The sequence below is a fragment of the Theropithecus gelada genome, chromosome 2, assembly GCF_003255815.1.
Source record: "Theropithecus gelada isolate Dixy chromosome 2, Tgel_1.0, whole genome shotgun sequence".
Lineage (NCBI taxonomy): Eukaryota > Metazoa > Chordata > Mammalia > Primates > Cercopithecidae > Theropithecus > Theropithecus gelada.
Window position 1 is genome coordinate 193,232,803 of NC_037669.1, and position 25,133 is coordinate 193,257,935.

At 46.1% G+C, this 25,133-nt stretch overlaps 1 protein-coding gene across 4 annotated transcripts; it reads left to right on the forward strand.

Annotated features, from left to right (window-relative positions):
• The first annotated feature begins 92 nt into the window (after window positions 1-92).
• Window positions 93-25,133, forward strand: TCTEX1D2 (Tctex1 domain containing 2). Of its 4 annotated transcripts, none has more exons than XM_025375806.1 (6): window positions 93-336; window positions 1,490-1,623; window positions 10,303-10,372; window positions 11,870-11,987; window positions 21,572-21,635; window positions 24,978-25,133. In XM_025375806.1, exons 1-5 carry the CDS (start codon window positions 227-229, stop codon window positions 21,599-21,601), a joined length of 462 nt encoding a protein of 153 aa, XP_025231591.1. In that variant the 5' UTR covers window positions 93-226; the 3' UTR covers window positions 21,602-21,635; window positions 24,978-25,133. The 4 variants fall into 4 exon arrangements, with proteins under 4 accessions (XP_025231591.1, XP_025231595.1, XP_025231594.1 ...); XM_025375808.1 differs by lacking the exon at window positions 11,870-11,987 and adding an exon at window positions 20,036-20,062 and having other exon boundaries at window positions 132-336; XM_025375810.1 differs by lacking the exon at window positions 11,870-11,987.

Sequence of the window (25,133 nt, forward strand, 5' to 3'; positions counted from 1 at the left end):
CCCAGCAGCCGGTGCGCAGGCGCGGGCAGGGCGGGGCGGGGCTGGCGGCGGGGCGGGGCGAGGCGAGGCGGGGCGGGGCGGGGCGGGGCGGGGCGGGGCGCTCGCGGGCTTCAGCCAGGCCGGAAGGCGGCCCTGTTGCCCTGGAGACGCTTTCCCAGCTGCCGGCGGCTGCCGCAACCCGCCAGGCCTTCGTCGCGAGCCACGCCCGGACCGAGAAGCCCCGGCCATGGCCACGTCCACCGGGGTGTCCTTCTTGGTGGGCGACGGGGTGCCCGAGGCTGAGAAGAACTCGGAGCCGGAGAACACCTATATTCTGCGGCCTGTTTTCCAGCAGAGGCGGGTAGAGGACGGGCTGTGGCGGGGCGACCTCGGGCGCGCTGGTCTGAGGGGCGGAGCTCGCCTGGGACCTGGGCCACGAAAGGAGCGCGGGGGACGCGCGGGGTCTGCGGGGCGGGGGGCGCGAGGCGGGAGGGCGGCCCCGCTATGACGTCCGGACGGCCCTCCCGCCGCAGGGGACCCCACCGGCGGCCACAGTGTTGGGGCGCCGGGCGCGTCTTAGGGTGGCGCCGCGGGAATGGTTGGCCCTGGGAAACCCAGGATGGCGTCCCGAGTAAGGAGATGGGTGGAATAGGGGCAGGAGGCCATCGCGTGGGATGCCGTTCAGCCGTGATTCGAGGGTTACCGTGTGCGCACGGGTGCCAGGATGGGCTCCCTCCCGGCGCGGGAGCTGCATGTGTGCAAAGTCCTACCAGGCGGGATCCGGAGGCCCTTAGACCACCGCACCGAGACCTTCCCGGGATTAAGGCTCACGGGCCAGAGCAGAGGGCACTCAGCTGGGTCTGTAACATCACTCACTTTACACACTCACGCACGCAGATTTAAAAACACGTCCCAGTCTCCTCTGTTGTTTGAAACCGGATTGCTGAATCTGATGCTTGGCAAATATGGAAACCAGGAGTTTTGATTATAATGTGATACAAATTTCTTTGTTTATTTTTATTCTCTTGGTAACTCACAGAAAAAGTGATACAAATTTCATACAGAAATTTTCCCTTGGGTAGAATGAACACAGAAAAAGATATGCTTAGTTATCTTGGGAAAAGGTTCTGAATACTAAGAATGCCATTCTGCCGTATTTTTTATTTTATTTATTTTATTTTATTTTGTGAAAGTGTGCAGAACAAGATTGACAACAAATATATATTTTGTTTTGAGGGAGAGGGGAGTATGAGAAGCTCATTACTGGATGTATTGAGTTGCCTAATAAACTTCCAGATGGAGCATCAGTTGGAATGTGTTGAAGTTCAGTGCAGGTCCAGGTTGAAGATACACATGTGGCCTATGATTTGTCTTAATTTGTTTATATTTTATAATAAAAAATATCAAAAAGGATTAAGTGGTACTGATGACAGATGGGAGAAGTTGAGGTGTGAAGGTAAGCTGGGGTTTTGGAGTCACCAACTAGATGTTCACAAATTTTTCCATTCAGGTTCAGGCCCTCTGTGGTGAAAGACTGTATCCATGCTGTGCTCAAGGAGGAACTGGCAAATGCTCAATATTCTCCAGAAGAAATGCCTCAGCTCACAAAACATTTATCAGAAAACATTAAAGATAAATTAAAAGGTAATCATGCTGATAACTGGAAATGACTCATTCTCTTCAAAGACTCAGTGTTACCCATTTGCCCCCTTGTCCATCTTTAAACAAAGGACATTGGGGCCAGGTATGGTGGCTGGTGCCTGTAAACCCAACGCTTTAGCATGCCAAGGCAGGAAGATTGCGTGAGTTCTGGAGTTCAACACCAGCCTGGGCAACATGGTGAGACCTCATGTCATTTGTTTGTTTGTTTTTTTGAGACGGAGTTTCACTCTTGTTGCCTAGGCTGGAGTGTAATGGTGCGTTCTCAGCTCACTGCAACCTCTGCCTCCCGGGTTCTAGCGATTCTCCTGCCTCAGCCTCCCGAGTAGCTGGGATTACAGGGATGTGCCACCACGCCTGACTAATTTTGTATATTTAGGAGAGACGGGGTTTTTCCATGTTAGCCAGGCTGGTCTCGAACTCCCGACCTCAGGTGATCCACCCGCCTCGGCCTCCCAAAGTGCTGGGATTACAGACGTGAGCCACTACGCCTAGCTGACCTCATGTCTATTAAAAAGCAAAATAAAGGCCGTGCACGGTGGCTCACACCTGTAATCCCAGCACTTTGGGAGGCTGAGGCGGGTGGATCACGAGGTCAGGAGACCGAGACCATTCTGGGTTAACACAGTGAAACCCCATCTCTACTAAAAGTACAAAAAAATAGCTGGGTGTGGTGGTGGGCGCCTGTAGTCCCAGCTACTTGGGAGGCTGAGGCAGGAGAATCACCTGAACATGGGAGGTGGAGGTTGCAGTGAGCTGAGATTGTGCCACTGCACTCCAGCCTGGGTGACAGAGCGAGACTCTGTCTCAAAAAAAAAAAAAAAAAAAAAGCAAAATTAAAAAAATTAAACATCTCTATTAAAAATAAAAACTTAAATAGAATGTTAGCTGTGGATTCTATCAAATACAACTTCTTCCGTGTCTTCTCTAATTATTTGGTGACTTTTACTCATGTAAGTTTTTACAGATGGTGAGAAAGAGTGAAGATGTGGAATAAAACATTATAGGGAACCACTGTCCAAAAAATCTTAGTATTCAGAAAGGCCAGAAAGTACAGGGACGCCTTTCCCCTTATTTCTTGATTGTTTCTTCCCCCAAGCTGTCAGTTCCTCAGCCTGGCATTTAGTACCCGCAGTCCATCTCTCTTCCCTCATCCTTAACTACTTCCCTTACTCAGCCCTCCACTACCCGCAGTCCATCCCTCCTCCCTCATCCTTAACTACGTCCCTTACTCAGCCCTCCACCCTACCAAACTACATCTGTAGAGCATATTTTGTGCTTTTTCTACCCTGTTCTCTTTGTCTCTCTGTCTGTTTTGTTTTGTTTTTGAAATAGGGTCTTGCTCTTTTGCCCAGGGTGGAGTGCAGTGGCGTCAACATGGGTCACTGCAGCCTTGACCTCCTGGCTCAAGTGATCCTCCCCTCTCGGCCTCCCAAGTAGCTGGGTCTACAGGCTTGTGCCACCATGCTTAGCTAATTTTTTAAGTTTTAAATTGTTTGTAGAGATGGTATCTTGCCTGTGCCCTGGCTGATCTTGAGCTCCTGGCCTCAAGTGATTCTCCCACCTCGGCCTCTCAACGTGCTGGGATGACAGGCGTGAGCCACTGCACCTGGTCTCTCTTGTTAATAATGTTATGCCATCTGAAAAGTTCTTTTTTTTTTTAAATCTTTTTGAGACAGAGTCTCACTCTGTTGCCCAGGCTGGAGTGCAGTGGTGTGATCTCAGCTCACTGCAACCTCCTCCTCCTGGGCTCAAGTGATCCTCCTGCCTCAGCCTCCCGAGTAGCTGGGAGTACAGGCGCCCGCCACCTCGCCCGGCTAATTTTTTTTTGTATTTTAGTAGAGACGGGGTTTCACCGTGTTAGCCAGGATGGTCTTGATCTCCTGAACTCGTGATCCGCCCGTCTCGGCCTCCCAAAGTGCTGGGATTACAGGCTTGAGCCACCGCGCCCGGCCCATTTTTGTTTTTAGACTTTTGAATGAAGGTTCATTGTTAAGATTTTTTGTAAAAAATGGTACACATTCATTATACAAAATTTAAACACTAGAAAAATAAAATGAGAAAAATCACCTGAATGCCACCACCAATAAACAAGCATTAATATTGGTCGGGCACAGTGGCTCATGCCTATAATTCCAGTACTTTTGGAGGCCGAGGCGGGCAGATCTCTTGAGCCCAGGAGTTCAAGACTGTCCTGGCCAACATGGCAAAATCCTGTCTCTTACAAAAAATACAAAAATTAGCCAGGCTGGTGGTGTGCACCTGTAGTCCCAGCTACTTGGGTGGCTAAGGTGTAAGGATCACCTGAGCCCAGGGACAGAGATTGCAGTGAGCCAAGATCATGCCACTGTGCTATAACCTGGGCGACAGAGTGAGACTCTGTTTCAAAAAAAAAAAAAAAAAAAAAACCAAAAACTAGGCGAACATTACAACAGACTTCTTTTCTACATTTTATATATATATATGGACAAATGACAATGGGATATTGTAGACCTGTTTCCCATAGTCATGTCATATTCATTCTGTAACTGGATCAGTTTTCTCCTGTTGAGTCCCTTGACCATGTCATTTTCATGGTTGAGTTCTTGATTTCTTTTCTTTTTTTGAGACAGAGTCTTTCTCTGTCACTCAGGCTGGAGAGCAGTGGTGTGACTTCAGATCACTGCAGCCTCGGCCTCCCGGGCTCAAGCGATTCTCCTGCCTCAGCCTCTGAAGTAGCTGGGAAGAGTTCTTTCTTTCAGCTCTTAGATGATGAGATCTTGTTGTAAGTTGTTTTCAGAAAGGACTCAGAAATGCTGTCTTCCCTGGGTTCTTTCGTGTTTGAGAGCGCCTGCCTTTTGCCTTTAAAGTAGAATATACTATGGGCCAGGCGCGGTGGCTCATGCTGGTAATCCCGGTGCTTTGGGAGGCGGAGCTGGGCGGATCACCTGAGGTCAGGAGTTTGAGACCAGCCTGGCCAACATGCTGAAACCTTGTCTCTACTAAAAATACAAAAATTAGCCGGGCATGGTAGTGGGCACCTGTAATCCCAGCTCCTTGGGAGGCTGAGGCAGGAGAATCACTTGAACCTGGGAGGCAGAGTCTGCAGTGAGCCAAGGTAGTGCCACTATACTCCAGCCTGGGCAACAGAGCGAGACTCCATCCCCCGCCTCCCCCCGCAAAAAGTAGAATATACTTTGGATAAATATATTTTTGAGGTAATAATTTGTTTTCTTGACTCTTGTGCTTCATTGCCTTCTGACATTCAGTGGTAACTTGTCTGTCAAGAAATCTGAGCCCAGCTTGATGTTCTCTGCTTAAGGAATCCTCACCTTTAGCTGGACATGGTGGCTCACGCCTATATTCCCAGCACTTTGGGAGGCCTAGATGGTTGGGTTACCTGAGGTCAGGAGTTTTAGACCACCCTGAACGATATGGTGAAACTCTGTCACTACTAAAAATACAAAATTTAGTGGCCAGTCGTGGTGGCTCACACCTGTAATCCCAGCACTTAGGGAGGCCAAGGTGGGCGAATCACTTGAGGTCGTGAGTTCGAGATTAGCCTGACCAACATGGAGAAACCCTGTCTCTACTAAAGATACAAAATTAGCTGGGCATAGTGGTGCATGCCTGTAATCCCAGGCTGAGACAGGAGAATCGCTTGAACCCAGGAGGCAGAGGTTGCAGTGAGCCGAGATCGCGCCATTGCACTTAAGCCTGGCCAACAAGGGCGAAACTCTGTCTCAAAAAGCAAAACAAAACAAAAATTATCCGGGCGTGCTGGTCTCAAACTCCTGACCTCAGGTGACCCACCCGTCTCAGCGTCCCAAAGTGCTGGGATTTCTTGGGAGGCTGAGACAGGAGAATTGCTTGAACCTGGAAAGTGAAGGAGGTTGTAGTGAGCCGGGATCGTTTCACTGCACTCCAGCCTGGGCGACAGAGCGAGCCTGTGTCTCAGTAAATAAATAAATAAAAAATAAAGAAAGAATCCTCATCTTCACCTTTATACTCAGTAGGTTTTCTAAAGATTCTGACTTTCTAATGAGTGTTTTATAGCTTTCAATCTGCAGACTTTATTCTTTCCACATAAAGGAAATTTCCTTACATCTCTGAATATGTTTCCTATTCTACTTGTTACTTCCTTGTCTTCAGGACACCAAATATTGTTAAGTTAAGCCATCTTTGCCTTCTATATTTATTAGTTTTTCTTTGCCATAATTTCTTTTTTCTTTCTTTCTTTTTTTTCGAGACAGGGTCTCACTCTGTCGGCCAGGCTGGAATGCAGTGGTGCAGTCTTGGCTCACTGCAGCCTCAAGCAGTCCTCCCATCTCCGCCTCCCAAGTAGCTGGGACTACAGGCGCCGCCACCACGCCTGGCTAATTTTTGTATTTTTTGTAGAGACGGGGTTTTGCCATATTGCCCAGGCTTCTTCCTTTTCTATTGCCATTTACTCATGATTTTCTTAAACCAGTAATTGTTTTCATTTGTGTCTTTTTTCTTGCCATTTGAATTTATTGGTTCTGGAATGATCTTTTCTGGGTGTTCTGTTTGTTCCCCAGGGCCGTGGTCTTTCTTTTCATCTGTTTATGTGGCTTAATAACCTGATTGAGGCCGGGCGCGGTGCCTCACGCCTGTAATCCCAGCACTTCGGGAGGCCAAGGCGGGCGGATCGCCTGAGCTCAGGAGTTCGAGAACCACCCTGGGCAACATGGTGTAACTTTGACTCTACTAAAAGACAAAAAATTAGCCAGGTGTGGTGGTGCACCCCTGTAGTCCCAGCTACTTGGAAGACTGAGGCAGGAGAATCGCTTGAACCCAGAAGGTGGAGGTTGCAGTGAACTGAGATTGCATCACTGCAGTCCAGCCTGGGCGACTTAGGGAGACCCTGTCTCCAAAAAAACAAAAACAAAACAAAACAGGCCAGGTGAGGTGGCTCATACCTGTAATCTCAGCACTTTGGGAGGCCAAGGTGGGTGGGTCACTTGAGGTCAGGAGTTCGAGACCAGCCTGGGCAACATAGTGAAACCCTGTCTCTACTAAAATACAAAATTTAGCTGGGCGTGGTGGTGCGTGCCTGTAATCCCAGCTACTTGGGAGGCTGAGGCACGAGAATTGCTTGAGTCTGGGAGGTGGAGGTTGCAGTGAGCCGAGATCTCGCCATTGTGCTCCAGCCTGGGCGACAAGAGCAAAACTCTGTCTCCAAAAAAAAAAAAAAATCCATAACCTGATTGAGTTCTTGTTTCACTGAGTTTATAAGCTTACATTGTTCTAGTATTGTGAAGTAAATGTGAGGAATAACTCTTTGTTCGTTGATTTGTATTATTTTCTAGGTTGATTTTTTTCTTTCTTTTCTTTTTTTTTTTTTTTGACGGAGTTTCGGTCTTATTTCCCAGGCTGGTGTGCAATGGTGCGATCTTGACTCAATGCAACCTCCGCCTCCCGGGTTCAAGCGATTCTCCTGCCTCAGCCTCCCAAGTAGCTGGGATTACAGGCCTGCACCACCATGCCCCGCTAATGTTGTACTTTTAGTAGAGATGGAGTTTCTCCAGGTTGATCACCGTGCCCAGTCAAATTTTTTCTGTTACACAACTCCCTCCCTCCCTTCCTTCCACTTGAGGTTTCTTTCTTTTCTTAAATATTTTTTGAAAAATTATTTTGTGGACCGGGTGCGATGGCTCATGCCTGTAATCCCAGCACTTTGGGAGGCTGAGGCAGATGGATCACCTGAGGTCGGGAGTTTGAGACCAGCGTGACCAACATGGAGAAACCCCATCTCTACTAAAAATACAAAATTAACTGGGTGTGGTGCTGCATGCCTGAAATCCCAGCTACTCGGGAGGCTGAGGCAGGAGAATTGCTTGAACCCAGGAGGCGGAGTTTGCGGTGAGCTGAGATCGCGCTATTGCACTTCAGCCTGGGCAACAAGAGTGAAACTCTGTCTCAAAAAAAAAATATTGTTTTGTGAAGATGGTGGTCTTGTCATGCTGCCTAGGCTGGTCTTGAACTCCTGGCCTCAACAGATCCTCCTACCTCAGCCTCCAAAAGTGCTGGGATTACAGACGTGAGCCACGGCACCCAGCAGTAGCTTGTTCTTCTTTGTTACTCTTTTGTTTTTGCGACTGCATCTTTGTTTATTGCCATTTGGCTGCATTTCATTTTGTGGTGGCCATACATCATAATTGCTCTGATACGATGGGGGGGATTTTTAATTGCTGTGATATGATGGGGGGGATTTTTAATTGCTGTGATATGATGGGGGATTTTTAATTGCTGTGATATGATGGGGGAATTTTTAATTGCTGTGATATGATGGGGGAATTTTTAATTGCTGTGATATGATGGGGGGATTTTTAATTGCTGTGATATGATGGGGGAATTTTTAATTGCTGTGATATGATGGGGGGGATTTTTAATTGCTGTGATATGATGGGGGATTTTTCATTGCTCTGATATGATGGGGGGGATTTTTAATTGCTGTGATATGATGGGGGGATTTTTAATTGCTCTGATATGATGGGGGATTTTTAATTGCTGTGATATGATGGGGGATTTTTAATTGCTGTGATATGATGGGGGGATTTTTAATTGCTGTGATACGATGGGGGGATTTTTAATTGCTGTGATATGATGGGGGATTTTTAATTGCTGTGATACGATGGGGGGATTTTTAATTGCTGTGATATGATGGGGGTTTTTTAATTGCTCTGATACGATGGGGGGGATTTTTAATTGCTGTGATATGATGGGGGGGATTTTTAATTGCTGTGATATGATGTGGGTTTTTTTAAGTTCCCCTCCCCACCATATCTGAGACTCAGATTTTCCCCTCAGAACTGTAATTTAAGGGTTGGGTATTTATTATTCTAGACACATTTCTGTAGGATTCGGAATTGGTGAGAGAAAGGAGGAAGCTCAGCTGAGTTGTGCGCAGTGTTTTTTAAAAACTACTTGGACTTTGTCTTTTAGGATTTTGTTAAACACGCTGTATTAGGCTCATGCCCCACATGGGAGATTGCTGTAGTCTTCAGATGGTCCAGTTTACAATGGAATCTTGGAACCTGTACGTTCATCAGAGAGAGCTGGCTCTGTTTCAGCTTCGCTTATTTCACTTTTTTTTGTTTGTTTAAAAAAACTTTCCACTATTCCTTGGTCAAAAAAGTAGAAAGATTTAAAAATGCCCATTCCGTTTTTTTCTCTTCAGAGTTGCTGTTAGTGATAATTTTCAGGATTTTGCTGCTTTAGAATGTAGTTTCTGGGGTAAACAGCTAAATGGTGCTGGATCACCTCGTTTTGCTCTGGAATCTTCATTTTTTTTCTTGTCTGTCTGACCGAACAGCTTACAGTTTTCTGGAGATCCCATGCCTTCCTGCTGTGCACGTGCCCCTCCGTCTCAGGCGTGCAGAGAGATGGGGCTGACCTGGTCCCCTCTCACTCAGCCCTCAAGGCTCAGCTTACTGGCCGGCCACATCCTCCAGGAAGTCTTCTCCAGTGATTTCTTGCCACTGCCCAGGCAGAGGAGCTGCCCCCACTGGCTCTGTGTCCCTGGTGTACATCATGCATGCCACTCCTTGAATTAGAAGCATATTCCTTTCTCAATTTATTTTTCTATTTCTTTTTCTTTTTCTTTCTTTTTTTTGGAGGTGGAGTTTTGCCCTTGTCGCCCAGACTGGAGTGCAATGGTTCGATCTTGGCTCACTGCAACCTCTGCCTCCCAGGTTCAAGAAATTCTCCTGCCTCAGCCTCCCGAGTAGCCGGGATTACAGGCACCTGCCACCATGCCTGGCTAATGTTTATATTTTTTAATAGAGACAGGGTTTAACCACGTTGGCCAGGCTGGTCTCAAACTCCTGGCCTCAGGTGATCCACCGGCCTCGGCCTCCAAGAGTGCTGAGATTACAGGCGTGAGCCACCGTGCTGGGCCCCTATTGTCCTTTGAGTTCTTTACTACTGTGAGTTCTTTAAGGCAAGAAAAACGTCTTCTTTATTTCTCTGTCTTGAAGGTTCAGCTCAGTAGCTGACTTATAGTAGGGGAAAAAGGAAGGAAGGAAGGTTTATTGAGGGACTAGTATTTAACAGCACTGTTTAGATGCTTTAGATTACTATATCTGGTCAGGCACAGTGGCTCATGCCTGTAATCCCAGCACTTTGGGAGGCCAAGGTGAGTGGATCACCTGAGGTCAGGAGACCAGCCTGGGCAACATGGTGAAACGCCTTTTCTACTAAAAATACAAAAATTAGCCAGGTGTGGTGGCGCATACCTGTAGTCCCAGCTACTGAGGAGGCTGAGGTAGGAGAATCACTTGAACCTGGGAGACAGAGGTTGCGGTGAGACGAGATCTCGCCACTGCACTCCAGCCTGGGCAACAGAGCGAGAATCTATCTCAAAAAAAAATACAAAGATACTACTATATCTTACCTAACCTTGTAACAACCCTGGGAGGTAAGTGCTGATATTCCCGTTTAATGAGGGAACTTAAACTGGAGAGTTAAATCACTTTCTGAGGTTATACACCTGGTGAGTTACAGTTAGGGTCTATCTTCATGTCTTCCTGACTCCCAGGCTTACCATCATATTCATTAAGTACTTGTGGATTGAATGTTTTTGTCCATTTCTAGGCAAAGTTGTCCTCAATAAGTAATTTTACTACATATTTGCTTATAAACAACCTTATTTTTTCTTTCTAGAAATGGGATTTGACCGATACAAAATGGTGGTGCAAGTAGTGATTGGAGAACAAAGAGGTGAAGGAGTGTTGTGAGTAGCTGGATTTTTCCTTCTTGTTTTATTCATCTATATTACAAGGTATCTGTCCTTTTGACAATTCAGTAAGAGTGTCTTTACAAGAGTGAGGGGGGCCAGGTGCGGTGGCTCACACCTGTAATCCCAGCACTTTGGGAGGCTGAGGTGGGTGGATCACCTGAGGTCAGGAGTTCAAGACCAGCCTGGCCAACATGGTGAAACCCCGTCTCTACTAAAAATACAAAAATTAACTGGGTGTGATGGCACGCACCTGTAGTCCCAGCTACTCAGGAGGCTGAGGCAAGAGAATTTCTTTTTTTTTTTTTTTTTTTTGAGACGGAGTCTCGCTCTGTCGCTCAGGCTGGAGTGCAGTGGCCGGATCTCAGCTCACTGCAAGCTCCACCTCCTGGGTTTACGCCATTCTCCTGCCTCAGCCTCCCGAGTAGCTGGGACTACAGGCGCCCGCCACCTCGCCCGGCTAGTTTTTTGTATTTTTTAGTAGAGACGGGGTTTCACCTTGTTAGCCAGGATGGTCTCCATCTCCTGAGCTCGTGATCCGCCCGTCTCGGCCTCCCAAAGTGCTGGGATTACAGGCTTGAGCCACCGCGCCCAGCCTAGAGGCAAGAGAATTTCTTGAACCCAGGAGGCAGAGGTTGCAGTGAGCCAAGATCATGCCATTGCACTCCAGCCTAGGTGACAAAGCGAGACTCTGTCTCAAAAATAAATAAATAAAATATCTTTATTATCTCTAAAATATTATCAGTCCTTAGTATCATAAAATATGCCGTTATTGTTCAGATATCCTAGATTGCCTCATATATATATGTATGCGTTTTCTTTCTTCCTTTTTTTTTTTTTGTTTAAAGAGACAGGGTCTCATTTTGTGACCCAGGCTGGTGTGCAGTGGCACTATCACAGCTCATTGTAGCCTTGGCCTCCTGGGCTCAAGTGATCCTCCCGCCTCAGCCTCCTGAGTAGCTGGGACTGCAGATGTGCACCACCACACCTGGCTAATTTTCTATTTATTTTTTGGTAGAGATGGGTCACACTCTGTTGGCCAGTCTGGTCTTGAACTCCTGGGCTCAGGCAGTTCACCGGCCTTGGCCTCCTAAAGTGGTGGAATTACAGGTTTGACCCAATATGCTAGACCTATTATTTTCTTTTTTACAATTTTTTCAAATTAAGATTCAAATAAAGTCTACACATTGCATTTGGTTAATATGTAAATTAGGATTTTTTTTTTTTAAGACATAGGATCTTGCTATATTGCCCAGGCTGGAGTGCAGTGGCTATTCACAGACGTGATCATAACACACTACAGACTAGAACTCCTTGGCTCAAGTGGTCCTCCCACCTCAGCCTGCCAGGTAGCTGGGACTATAGGTGCACACCATGGCATCTGGCTTTAAATTTACTTTAATCTGTCATTTTTGCTGCCTCATTTCTTTCTTTCCTCTTTTAATCCTGCCATTTAATTTTATTTTTATGACGGAGTCTTGCTTCCTCACCCAGGCTGGAGTGCAGTGGCATGATCTTGGCTCACTGCAACCTCTGCCTGCCAGGTTCAAGTGATTCTCCTGCCTCAGCCTCCCGAGTAGCTGGGATTACAGGTGCTCACCACCACGCCCAGGTAATTTTTGTATTTTTAGTAGAGATGGGGTTTCACCATGTTGACCAGGTTGGTCTCGAACCCCTGACCTCAGGTGATCCACCCACCTTGGCCTCCCAAAGTGCTGGGATTGCAGGTGTAAGCCACCATGCCCAGTCATTCATTTATTTATTTATTTATTTATTTATTTATTTATTTTCTTGCCATTTATTTGTTGAAGAAATTGGTTTGTTTGTCCTGTAGAGTTTCCTATATTCTGGCATTTGCTGATTTATATACCTATGGTATTGTTTAGTATGTCTTCTATTTCCTGTACTTCTTGAAAATAAGTAGTTAGGTCTAGTCTTAATTAGCCATAGGTTTGAGGTTGGGGAAAGACTGTTTTCTGTACATCTTATTGCGTCTTCTCAGGAGGTACAAAACAGCTGGTCATCTCTTTTTACCTGGTTAAGGTTGATGGTGGAGTTCAGATACTGTCGATGGATCCATCTATTATAAAGTCTCCCATCAGGGCCGGGCGTAGTGCTCACACTTGTCATCCCAGCACTTTGGGAAGCTGAGACAGGAGGATCACTTGAGCCCAGGAGTTCCAGACCAGCCTGGGCAACACAGCAAAACCCTGTCTCTACAAAAAAATACAAAAATAAGCTGGACATGGTGGCACACGCCTGTGGTCCCAGCTACTTGAGAGGCTGAGGTGGGAGGACGGCTTGAGGTGCTCAACCTAGGAGGGTTGAGACTGCAGTGAGCCGTGATTGTGCCACTGCACTCCAGCCTGGGTGACAGAGTGAGACCCTGCCTCAGATAGATAGGTAGGTAGGTAGGTAGATAAGTGATTACATTGTCTTCTAGTTTCCATTGTTTCTGTTCATAAGTCAGCTGTAAGTTTTATTATTCAATTGAAGATGATGTATTCTCTCTAGCCACTATTACTTTCTTTATATTTATTCTGCTTGGAGTTCTCAGAGTCTCTTGAATCTATGGGTTGATTTTGTTTTGTTTTTGAGATGGAGTTTTGCTCTTGTCGCCCAGGCTGGAGTGCAGTGGTGCGATCTTGGCTCACTGCAAGCTCTGCCTCCCGGGTTCAAGAGATTCTCCTTCCTCAGCCTCCCGAGTAGCTGGGATTATAGGTGCCCAGCACCACGCTTGGCCTTCCAAAGTCCTGGGATTACAGGTGTGAGCCACTACACCCAACCAGGTTGATTTTTTTTTATCAGTTTGGGAAAATTCTTAGCCATTGCCTTTGTTTAAAAAAAAAAGTTTTTGGGCCGGGCGTGGTGGCTCACGCCTGTAATCCCGGCACTTTGGGAGGCCGAGGTGGGTGGATAACGAGGCCAGGAGATCGAGACCATCCTGGCTAACACAGTGAAACCCCATCTCTACTAAAAATACAAAAAATTAGCTGGACGTGTTGGCGAGTGCCTGTAGTCCCAGCTACTTGGGAGGCTGAGGCAGGAGAATGGTGTGAACCCGGGAGGCGGAGCTTGCAGTGAGCAGAGATCGCGCCACTGCACTCCAGCCTGGGCGACAGAGCTAGACTCTGTCTCAAAAAAAAAAAAAAAAATTGTTTTTGGCTATGTGCGGTGGCTCACACCGGTAGTCCCAGCACTTTGGGAGACTGAGGTGGGTGGATCACTTGAGGTCAGGAGTTCGAGACCAGCCTGGCCAACCCCATGGCAAAACCTATTTCTACTAAAATTACAAAAAATTAGCCGGGCGTGGTGGTGCGCACCTGTAACCCCAGCCACTTGGGAGGCTGAGGCAGGAGAATTGCTTGAACCTGGGAGATGGAGGTTGCAGTGAGCTGAGATCACGTCACTGCACTCCAGCCTGGGGAACAGAGTGAGACTCTGTCTCAAAATAAAAAATAAAAAAATAAAATGTGTATTTTAAAATAGTTTTAGATTTATAGAAAATTTGCAGAGTTTGCATGTACTCCACACCCAGTTTCCCCTATTACTATAAGAATAATAATTACGTTATTGAGACGGTTCTTGCTCTGTCACCCACGCTGGAGTGCAGTGGTGCCATCGTGGCTCACTGCAGCTTTGACCTCTTGGGCTTAACCAGTCCTCCTGCCTCGGCTTCCCAAAACACTGGGGTTACAGGCATGGTCTGCCGCACCTGGACTTCCTATTGTTAACATCTCCATCGAATGGAGCATTTGTTAAAATGAATGAACCAATAGCAGTCCCTGTTGTTACCATCTACATAGTGTGGAACATTTGTTAAAATCAGTGAACCAATGTTGATACAGTGTTATCAAATAAAACCTTGTTCTGATTTCTTTAGTTTTTTTCCTGACGTCCTTTTTCTGCTTTAGGATTCTGTCTAGGATGCCGCATTAAATGTCTCTTTAGGCTCTTCTTGGCTGTAACAGTTTCTCAGACTTTCTTGCTTTGCATCACCTTGACATTTTTGAGGAGCACTGGTTAGGTATTTTGTAGAATGTTCCTCCATTGGGATTTTTCTGCTGATGATTAGTCTGGGGTTACAGATTTCTGGAAGGAAGATCACAGAGGTCCAATGCCATTCTCGTCATATCATATCAATGGGACATACTGTCAGCACGACATATCACTGTTCATGTGAACTTTGACTACCTGCCTGAGGTAGTGCTTTTCAGGTTTCATCACTGTCAAGTTACTCTTTCTATAACTGCGCAGTGGGTTCACCTTGCCCTCTGCCTAGACAGAGTGGATTCAGAGGAATCGCAATGGAGAAAGAGTAATTCACGCATCGGCCTCCCCAGCATTTGAGGAGCAGAGTTTTTTTTTTTTTTAATTCTTTTTTTTGAGACGGAGTCTCGCTCTGTCACCCAGGCTGGAGTGCAGTGGCCGGATCTCGGCTCACAGCAAGCTCCGCCTCCCGGGTTCACGCCATTCTCCTGCCTCAGCCTCCCGAGTAGCTGGGACTACAGACGCCCGCCACCTCGCCCGGCTAGTTTTTTGTATTTTTTAGTAGAGATGGGGTTTCACCGTGTTAGCCAGGATGGTCTCGATCTCCTGGCCTCGTGATCCACCCGTCTCGGCCTCCCAAAGTGTTGGGATTACAGGCTTGAGCCACCGCGCCCGGCCAAGGAGGAGCAGAGTTTTTAAAGACGGCTCGGTGGGTTGGGGGAGCCAGTGAGCCGGGAGTGCTGACTGGTCCGGCTTTGGCCCCTGAGAGCTTTCAGTGGATTCCTGTGTCCCACTGACTCTACTCTGGTGGGTTTCTTTGAGCACTTCCTTACTTTCTAGCACTATGAGAAGCTCCATTGTGTTCATTCCCTGCCCCAGCCCTAGAATTCAGCCGTTTCTCCAAGGAGCCCCTGTTCAGTGTGTTGGAGAATGGCATTAGAAATGAAGCTCGGGGCCCCAGAGGTGGCTGTTCTCTTTGAAAACACTGCTGCTGCTCCATCCACTCTGCTCGCTTTTTAGGACTTAGGTTACATGTGTGTTTGGTCTTTTCTCTGTATTCCATATGTCTCTTATGCTTTTTACTGATTTTTCTTTTTCCTGTCTGTGCTTCAGTTTATATATTTTTCTTTTTTGAGATGGAGTCTCGCTCTGTCGCCCAGGCTGGAGTGCAGTGGTGTGGCCTGGGCTCATTGCAAGCTCTGCCTCCCGGGTTTAAGCGATTCTCGTGCTTCAGCCTCCCAAGTAGCTGAGACTATGGGCATGCGACACCATGCCCAGCTAAATTTTGTATTTTTAGTAGAGATGAGGTTTCACCATGTTAGCCAGGCTGGGCTTCTCAAAGTGCTGGGATTACAGGCGTGAGCCACTGCGCCCAGCCAATTCGTATATTTTTCTATTGCTCCCCACTCTTCCTACATTTTAGTCATACTAGTTATTTTATTTTATTCTATTTTTGAGACAGTCTCAGTCTGTCGCCCAGGCTGGAGTGCAGTGGTGCCATCTCAGCTCACTGCAACCGCCACCTTCTGGGTTCAAGCAAGTCTCTTGCCTCAGCCTCCCGAGTAATTGGGATTACTGGTGCCCGCCACCACACCCGGCTAACTTTTGTATTTTTAGTAGTGACAGGATTTCACTATGTTGACCAGGCTCATCTGAACTCCTGATCTCAAGTGATCCACCCCCCTCAGCCTCCCAGAGTGTTGGGATTACAGGCGTGCGCCACGGCGCCCGGCCACAGCAGTGATTTGAAGGTTGGGATTACAGGCGTGCGCCACGGCGCCCAGCCACAGCAGTGATTTGAAGGTTGGGATTACAGGCATGCGCTACAGCGCCCGGCCCCAGCAGTGATTTGAAGGTTGTTTTATGCTTACTCTGGTATCTGGGTCATGTGTGAGTTTGTTTCCCTTGTGTTTTTCTTGATAATCACGTAGATGACTTTGTCTCTTGGCGTGCCTAGTTTGAATCCTAGACATCGTTTAAAAGAACTGTAGACCTCCAGATGATATTATTTTCTTCCAGAAAGGATTTAACTCTTTCTTCTGCTGTGTGGGAAGAGTATTGGCTGCTTACCTTCAGGTACTGAGCTGAATTGAGGTTGGGTTACAGTTTGATCTTTTTTAAAAATTTTATTTTCTTGTGCCAGCTCATCTGAGAGTTGCGGTTTTAAAAAGGCCCTATCTTAAATTCATCATTTTTTTTTGTTTTTTTTTTCTTTCTTGATACAGAGTCTCAACTCTGTTGCTCAGGCTGGAGTGCAGTAGTGCAATCTCAGCTCACTGCAACCTCCGGCTCCTAGGCTGAAGTGATCCTCCTGCTTCAGCCTCCCGAGTAGCTGGGACTGTAGGCATGAGCCACCATGCCCAACTAATTTTTGTATGTTTTTGTAGAGATGGGGTTTCACCATGTTGCCCAGGCTGGTCTTGAAGTCCTTGGCTCAAGTGATTCTCCTGCCTCGGCCTCACCCTTGTTTCTTTCTTTCTTTCTTTTTTTTTTTTTTTTTGGAGAAAGAGTTTTGTTCTTGTTGCTCAGGCTAGAGTGCAATGGCACAATCTTGGTTCACCGCAACCTCAGCCTCCCGGGATCAAGTGATTCTCCTGTCTCAGCTTTCTGAGTAGCTGGGATTATAGTCGCCCACCACCAAGCCAGGCTAATTTCTGTATTTTCAGTAGAGATGGGGTTTCACCATGTTGGCCAGGCTGGTCTCGAACTCCTGACCTCAGGTGGTCCACCCGCTTTGGCCTCCCAAACTGCTGGGATTACAGGCATGAGCCACTGTGCCTGGCCCCCTTGTTTCTTAATTGTAGCCCTCCAAGTCTTTCAACGAAGAACCTCGAGTGCTCATTTGGCCTCTACAGGCCTCTACCTCCAACAGGTACTGACTTTCAGAGCTTGTCTCCTCAGCATAAAACTTTGCTCTTCATATCATAGGCTTTTTCCTTAGCGTACTAGTTTCCTGTTGCTGCTGTAACAAATTATCACAAACCCAGTGCTTAAAATGGCACAAATATATTATTTTACAGTTCTGGAGGTCAGAAATCCAAAATGGGTTTCATTGAACTGAAATGAAGATGTCAGCAGGGCTGCATTCCTTCTGGAGGCTCTAATAGAGAATCCATTTCCTTGTCTGTTCCAGTTAGAGGCGCCTGAACTCCTTAGCCCACAAGCCGTTCCCTTGTCTGTTCCAGTTAGAGGCCCCTGAACTCCTTAGCCCACAAGCCGTTCCCTTGTCTGTTCCAGTTAGAGGCCCCTGAACTCCTTAGCCCACAAGCTGTTTCCTCCAATTTCAAAGCCAACAGCATCTTCAACTGTCTGACTCTGACTTTTGTAAGGACCCTTGTGATTTAACTGGACCCACCTGAATAATCCAGGATAACCCCGTTTTAAGACCTTAATTTAATCAAACATCTGCAAAGCCCTTTTTGCCATGTAACATAACATAGGCACAGGTTATGGGGGTTGGGACATAGACATACCTGGAGGACCATTATATTGGTCAGGACACTTAGCTTTTTAGGTTCCTACTTACAGTTTCCGGAGTCTTGCACTGTTGCCCAGGCTGGAGTGCAGTGGTTTGATCTCTGCTCACTGCAGGCTCCACCTCCCGGGTTCACACCATTCTCCTGCCTCAGCCTCCTGAGTAGCTGGGACTACAGGCGCCGCCACCACGCCCGGCTAATTTTTTGTAGTTTTAGTAGAGATGGGATTTCACCATGTTAGCCAGGATTGTCTCGATCTCCTGACCTCGTGATCTGCCCGCCTCGGCCTCCCAAAATGTTGGGATTACAGGCGTCAGCCACCGTACCCGGCCTGAATTCAGCATGTCTTGAAAAGAAAACCTACCATGTGATAGGCTTAGTTCTACTTTTTCCTTTTTTATGGGATCTTCTTCCCTCCAGACTCTCATTTTACCTCCTTAGCTTTGTTAAGACTGCCGACTCAGCTGGGCACAGCAACTCACTCCTGTAATCCTACCACTTTCGGAAGGCCAAGGCGGGCAGATTGCCTGAGCTCAGGAGTTGGAAACCAGCCTGGGCAATATGGTGAAACCCTGTCTTTACCAAAAATACAAAAAATTAGGGCCAAGCATGGTGGCTCATGCCTGTAATCCCAGCACTTTGGGAGGCCTAGGTGGGTGGATCACTTGAGGTCAAGAGTTTGAGACCAGCCTGCCCAACATGGTGAAACCCCATCTCTACTAAAAATACAAAAATTAACTGGGCGTGGTGGCGGGCTGCTGTAATCCCAGCTACTTGGGACCTGGGGTAGGAGAATCACTTCAACCCGGGAGGTGATAGTTGCCGTGAGCCAAGATTGCGCCACTGCACTCCAGCCTGGGTGACAGAGCGAAACTCCATCTCAAAAAAAAAAAAAAAAAAAAAAAAGCCAGGCATGGTGCTGCATGCCTGTAATCCCAGCTATTTGGGAGGCTGAGACAGAATTGCTTGAATCAGGGAGGCAGAGGTTGCAGTGAGCCGAGATCGTGCTGCTGCACTCCAGCCTGGGCCACAGAGCAGGACTCTGTCTTAAAGTAAAATTAATAAATAAAAAATTTTAAAAAGTAAAGACCGCCAACTCTCCTACTAGTTTAATTTTCCCTCAGTAATTGTTTCTCTGCCTAGGCAAGGTCCAGATTCTCAGCCCTGTGCCCTGAATTGGGAAATCCCCCAGGAAAAAAGTCTGCGGCAGAATATCAGCAAATCCCCCAGGAAAAAGTCTGCGGCAGAATATCAGCAAATCCCCCAGGAAAAAGTCTGCGGCAGAATATCAGCCTACCTCCTACAGTTCACCTCTTTCTGGAATTTTGGCTGCTCTAGGCCTGTTTGCTTTGGCAGCTCTCTGATTCATTTTATCCAGCTTTTCTTACTGTTCTTGGTGGGAGCATTGCCTGCTACAACCTGTACCATTATGTTTCTTCCAAGTCACACCTGTAATCCCAGCACTTTGGGAGGCTGAGGCGGGCCAATTGCTTGAGCTCAGGAGTTTGAGACCAGCCTGGCCAACATGGTGAAACCCTGTCTCTTCAAAAAATACAAAAATTAGCCAGGTGTGTGTGTAGTGCACGTGTGTAATCCCAGCTACTCGGAAGGCTGCGGCAGGAGAATCACTTGAACCTGGGAGGTGAAGGTTGTGGTGAGCCGAGATTGTGCCACTGCACTCCAGCCTGGTTGACAGAGTGGGACTCCCTCTCAAAAAATTAAAATAGAAATAGAAATAGAAGTAAATAAAAGAATTGGGGTCTCACTATTTTGTATTTTTGTCTCACAAACAAAACAAAACAACAACTCTCGTGTTGTGTGCTTGATTCTGCTGCTTGTCATGTCTTCTCACAAGTCTTTTAAAATTAAGCGATTCTTGGCCAAGAAACAAAAGCCAAATAGTCCCATTCTCCAGTGGATCTGGACGAAAACTGGTAATAAAATGAGGCACAACTGGAAAGGAGACGTTGCTGAAAAGCCAAGCTGCGTCTGTAAGGAGCTGCACATGAGCTGGCTGGCACATGTATGCACGCTGTGTCGGGGTCACGGCCATCTTACCATCGCAAGCTGAAAATGTCACCACCGTCTGGACAGTTGGACGTGTTTTATTGGGAATATATTTTTTCTCTTTGTTTATATGCCCTGCGATAGTAGGCTGGGTTCAGTAATGAATATGTGAAACCTTTTGTTTCAGGAAAAGAAAGAATCGATATAATATAAGGTATATATATATCTTTCTCTGTAGGTATGGGTTGTGAACTGCCTGAATTCAAAGGCAAGCTTTGTCACCTAGTTGTATGACCTTGTGCACTTAATTTCTTTAATCCTCAGTTTTCACATTCACTAAATGGGTATAATTATAGTACCTCATAGGATTCAGTGAGTTAATACACGTAAAACACTTAGACTAGTGAATGGCACAAACTGAGTGCTCAATAAGTGTTTGCATGATAAATCATACACATAGTTTAATAGAAATGTAAAACATTTGTAATTATTTTTTTCACTTCACATTATTATTATTTATTATTATTTTTTGAGACAGAGTCTCACTCTGTTGCCAAGGCTGGAGTGCAGTGGCACGATCTCAGCTCACTGCAACCTCCACCTCCTGGGTTCAAGCGATTCTCCTGCCTCAGCCTCCCGAGTAGCTGGGATTACAGGCGTGTGCCACGACGCCCAGCCAACTTTTGTATTTTTAGTAGAGATGGGATTTCATCATGTGGCAGGCTGGTCTCAAACTCCCAGCCTCAGGTGATCCACCCACCTCAGCCTCCCAAACTGCTGGGATTACAGGTGTGAGCCACTGCGCCCGGCCTATTTTTTTCACTCAACATTATATTGTGAATAGCTTTTCATGTTTTTGGAATTTGTTTTTTTAAGAGCCAGGGTCCTGCTGTGTCTCCCAGGCTGGAGTGCAGTGGCTGTTCACAGGTGTGATCATCACATACTACAGCCCTGGGCTCCAATGATACTTCCTGCTTCAGCCTCCTGAGTAGCTGGGACTACAGGGACACATCACTGTGTCTTGCAAAACTTTTCTTTAAGGTCTACTTAGAATTTTGTTGCCAGAAAACGTCATTATTTCTTCTTTTTTCTTCTCTTTAAAATGCTCTCGGATCCTGAGAAATACCATATTTTCATTTACCAATCCAGTCCTACTGGGCGTTTAAGTTGTTTCGATTTTTAATTGGCTTTTATTTTGACTAATATTTTTTCTTATCCAAGAATTACAGAGAGGAGAATATCCAGTTTCGAGGGAGTTTAGCATTCTGTAGAGATATTTCTGGAGTTATAATTAGTTAGAAGTTTGAATTCTAGTTCAGAGTTTCTCCTTTTTCTGGGACTCTATAAAATGAACAGGTTGGACTAAATCTGTTGGGCTCTTTCTGTGCCTTCCTTGTCCTGTTATTGTGCAGGAGCTGAGCTCATTAAAAGTCACACACAAATCTCTAGTATTGATCCTTATAACCATTAGGCAGGGCCTGAGGCTGTCAGAGTTCCTGGCTGATCACCTCTAGTCGCAAGCAGCTTCATCTGACTCCAGTTTCTCTAGCTGACCCAGTATACTCTCTGGTACAAGCACAGTATTCTGTGGGCACCAACCTGGGAAAGGTTTGGAAGTACAGATCTGTGAGAGTGGACTAAGGAACACTTTTGCTCATGGCAGATATGTGTCGTTTAGGTCCTTGTTGGATTGTTGGTAATTCTTCATTCTTGGATTTTTTAGCATGGCTTCTCGCTGTTTCTGGGATGCTGACACTGACAACTATACTCATGATGTTTTCATGAATGTAAGTGTATTTGGAGACCTCTTTTCCCTTTCTAAGGACGTGGGTGCTGCAAGTCAAACTCCTCACTATTGATTAGGATGGAAAGACGCTGCAGTCTTAGTCATTCATCTTTGACCTCTGGATGAAATGATTTGACTGTTAGTTTTTGTGTTACTAAAGCCGAAACCCACCATGCTGCTTATAGGCAAGGAAACTTGCATGTTTACGTATGACATAATTTTTCATGGTTTGAATTTGTGAATAGCATATTCTTTAGTTAGCATATTATTTAAAATTATTTTTAGCCACTTCCTCCATAAATCACTGTGTTCTAAAACTCAATCCTGATAATCCTTATTAAAGTAATAATTTGTAACTAAAACTTTAAAATCACTTATTTGTTCATTCGAACAAGTCACGCTTTGCTAAGTTGCAAACAAATTTGGACGGCAGGGATTCCATGAGCAAAGGTGATTTTTCTTTTAGTAACAAAATTTATTACTTCATCTTAAAGTCATTTATTAAAATTAAGCAAAAATAAAGAGGAATCTTTAAAAGGAGGTTTCAGGCCGGGTGCAGTGGCTCATGTCTATAATCCCAGCACGTTGGGAGGCCAAGGAGGTCAGGAGTTCGAGACCAGCTTGGCCAACATGGTGAAAGCCTGTCTCTACTAAAAATATAAAAATTTGCCGAGCGTGGTAGTGGGCGCCTGTAATCCCAGCTACTCAGGAGACTGAGGCAGGAGAATCGCTTGAACCCCGGAGGCGGAGGTTGCAGGGAGCCGAGATTGTGCCACTGTACTCCAGCCCGGAGACAGAGGGGGGCTCCATCTCAAAAAAAAAAAGAGAGATTTTTTTTTTCTTTGCTTCTCGGAGTTAAAACTGCATCTTTTTTGTTTGTTTCTTTGTTTTGATAGAGTCTTGCTCTGTCACCCAGGCTGGAGAGTGGTGGCACCATCACGGCTCACTGCAACCTCTGCCTCCCAGGTTCAAGCAATTCTCCTGCCTCAGCCTCCTGAGTACCTGGGACTACCGGTGCATGCCACCATGCTTGGCTAATTTTTGTATTTTTTAGTAGAGACAAGGTTTCACTATTTGGTCAGGCTGGTCTCCAACTCCTGACCTCAGGTGATCTGCCTGCTTTGCCCTCCCAGAGTGCTGGGATTACAGGCGTGAGCCACCGGGCCCGGCCAAAAAATGCATCTTTAGATGATACAATTCATTCATTCAGCAAATAGTTCTGAGTTCCTATTATGTGTCAGCTTCTGCACTGGAGGGGCTAGGGATAATGATGAATAAGGCAGGCACGATTTCTGCCTATTAACATCCAGTGGGGGCCACTTAATATTCAAATGAACAATATGTAATAAAAAACTTTAGGCCGGATGTGGTGGCTCACATCTGTAATCCCAGCACTCTGGGAGGCTGAGGCAGGCGGATCACCTGAGGTCAGGAGTTTAAGACCAGCCTGGCCAACATGCTGAAACCCCATCTCTACTAAAAATATAAAAACTAGCTGGGTGTGGTGGCGGGCACCTGTAGTCCCAGCTACTTGGGAGGCTGAGGCAGGAGAATTGCTTGAACTCAGAGGGTGGAGGTTGCAGTGAGCCAGGATCGTACCACTGCACTCCAGCCTGGGCAACAGAGCAGGACTCTGTCTCAAAAAAAAAAAAAAAAAAAAGCACTTTTTTTGGGAGATTCCAGGAAACATTAGTAGAGACAGAGGAAATGAGAGAGGAGGGCAAATCATGTGCCATTGAGCAGAAAACTGCTGTGGATAACAGGGCTCAGTCCTGTTGGAGAACTCTGGGTGGTGCTGTAGGACAGGGCCACTCACAGGGGGGTGCACAAACCAGCACCACCAGGGCCATTCACAGGGGGGTGCACAAACCAGCACCACCAGGGCCATTCACAGGGGGGTGCACAAACCAGCACCACCAGGGCCACTCACAGGGGGGTGCACAAACCAACACCACCAGGACCACTCACAGGGGGGTGCACAAACCAACACCACCAGGGCCACTCACGGGGGTGCACAAACCAACACCACTCTGTGACCTGTTTGTTACAGGTCCATGATGAGGTAAGCACATACATTGAGTATAAGGGTTGGTGTAGAAAATCTTACAGCAATTTGACGAAGTAATCTTTTGTGCAATGAATCTAAGAAAAAAAATTGGGGCTGTATTTTGTATGTTCTTTTTTTCCATTTCATGTTCTGAGTTATCTATTTTTATTGCATTTTACAAAAGCATCCTTCCATGAGAGACTGGAAGTTAAAAACAAAGCAGGTCCTTTATCACAGCACTGTTGTAGAACACAGTTCAGAGTTATCCACCCAAGGAGCCAGGGAGCTGGGCTAAACCAAAGAATTTTGCTTTTGGTTAATCATCAGGTAGTTGAGTTGGAATTGTTTTAACCCCATCATTACCAGGCTGGAGGTGAGGTTAGTGGTTCAGGAATTGCTGAGGCAGGTGGAAATCTTGTAAGAAGTGCCTAAAAAGTGTTTTAAGCAATTTGGGCTCTGGAAAGCATTTTGTGATTCTGAACTAAAAGATGGACGAATAAATTTTATCAATTAAGAACAAACACCCAGAGACTTTCTCTTATCCAGAATTTATGACAAGGTCCTGTTGTTCTTATTATCAGTGGTACTTATAACATGGTTTCTTGGGATGAGTAATTTTACTCATCAGTTTACTCCAAGAAACTCAAAGCATTTCATACATTATGTCTGCGATAAATCAGGAAATATGTGAATATTTTATGAATATGTATTATGAATATGTTCATTAGTTCACATTTTATTTCTACATTCAGAAAATCTAATTCTTTACCCATCCTAACCTTTTAGCAAGCGATTTTGTAGTTACCCTCAGGCAAGCAATAGCATAGCTATACTCTGGAAACCCTTCACTTCTTGAAGAAGGAAAAAGTCTTCCTGATTGAAAATTGGTGGCTGGGCGAGGCGGCTCATGCCTGTGATCCCAGCACTTTGGGAGACCAATGTGGGTGGATTGCTTGATCCCAGGAGTTCAAAACCAGCCTGGGCAACATAGCGAGACCTCATCTTTACAAAAAATACACAAAATTAGCCCGATGTGGTGGCATGCCCCTGTGGTCCTAGCTACTCTGAAGGCTGAGTTAGGATTGCTTGAGCCCAGGAGGTCAAGGCTGCAGTGAGCCAAGATCACACCACTGCACTGCAGCCTGGGTGATAGAGTGACACCCTGTCTCAGAAAAGAAAAAAAAATTGGAAAGATCTGAGATGGTGTTAGTTTCAATTGCCTGTGCTGCTCTCATTCCCTCTTGAGTACTAACATTCTGGATGTGTGTGTGTGTGTGTGTTGCATTTGTTTTTCAGGACAGTTTGTTCTGCGTTGTAGCAGCATTTGGCTGTTTCTACTACTGAGTGAATCTTTGAAAAGCTGGGAAAAGACATGACCATGAAGAAATCTGAACTTTTTAATATTGTTAAATATCTTGACAAAATAAAGATGTTACTAGTTTGACAACTGAA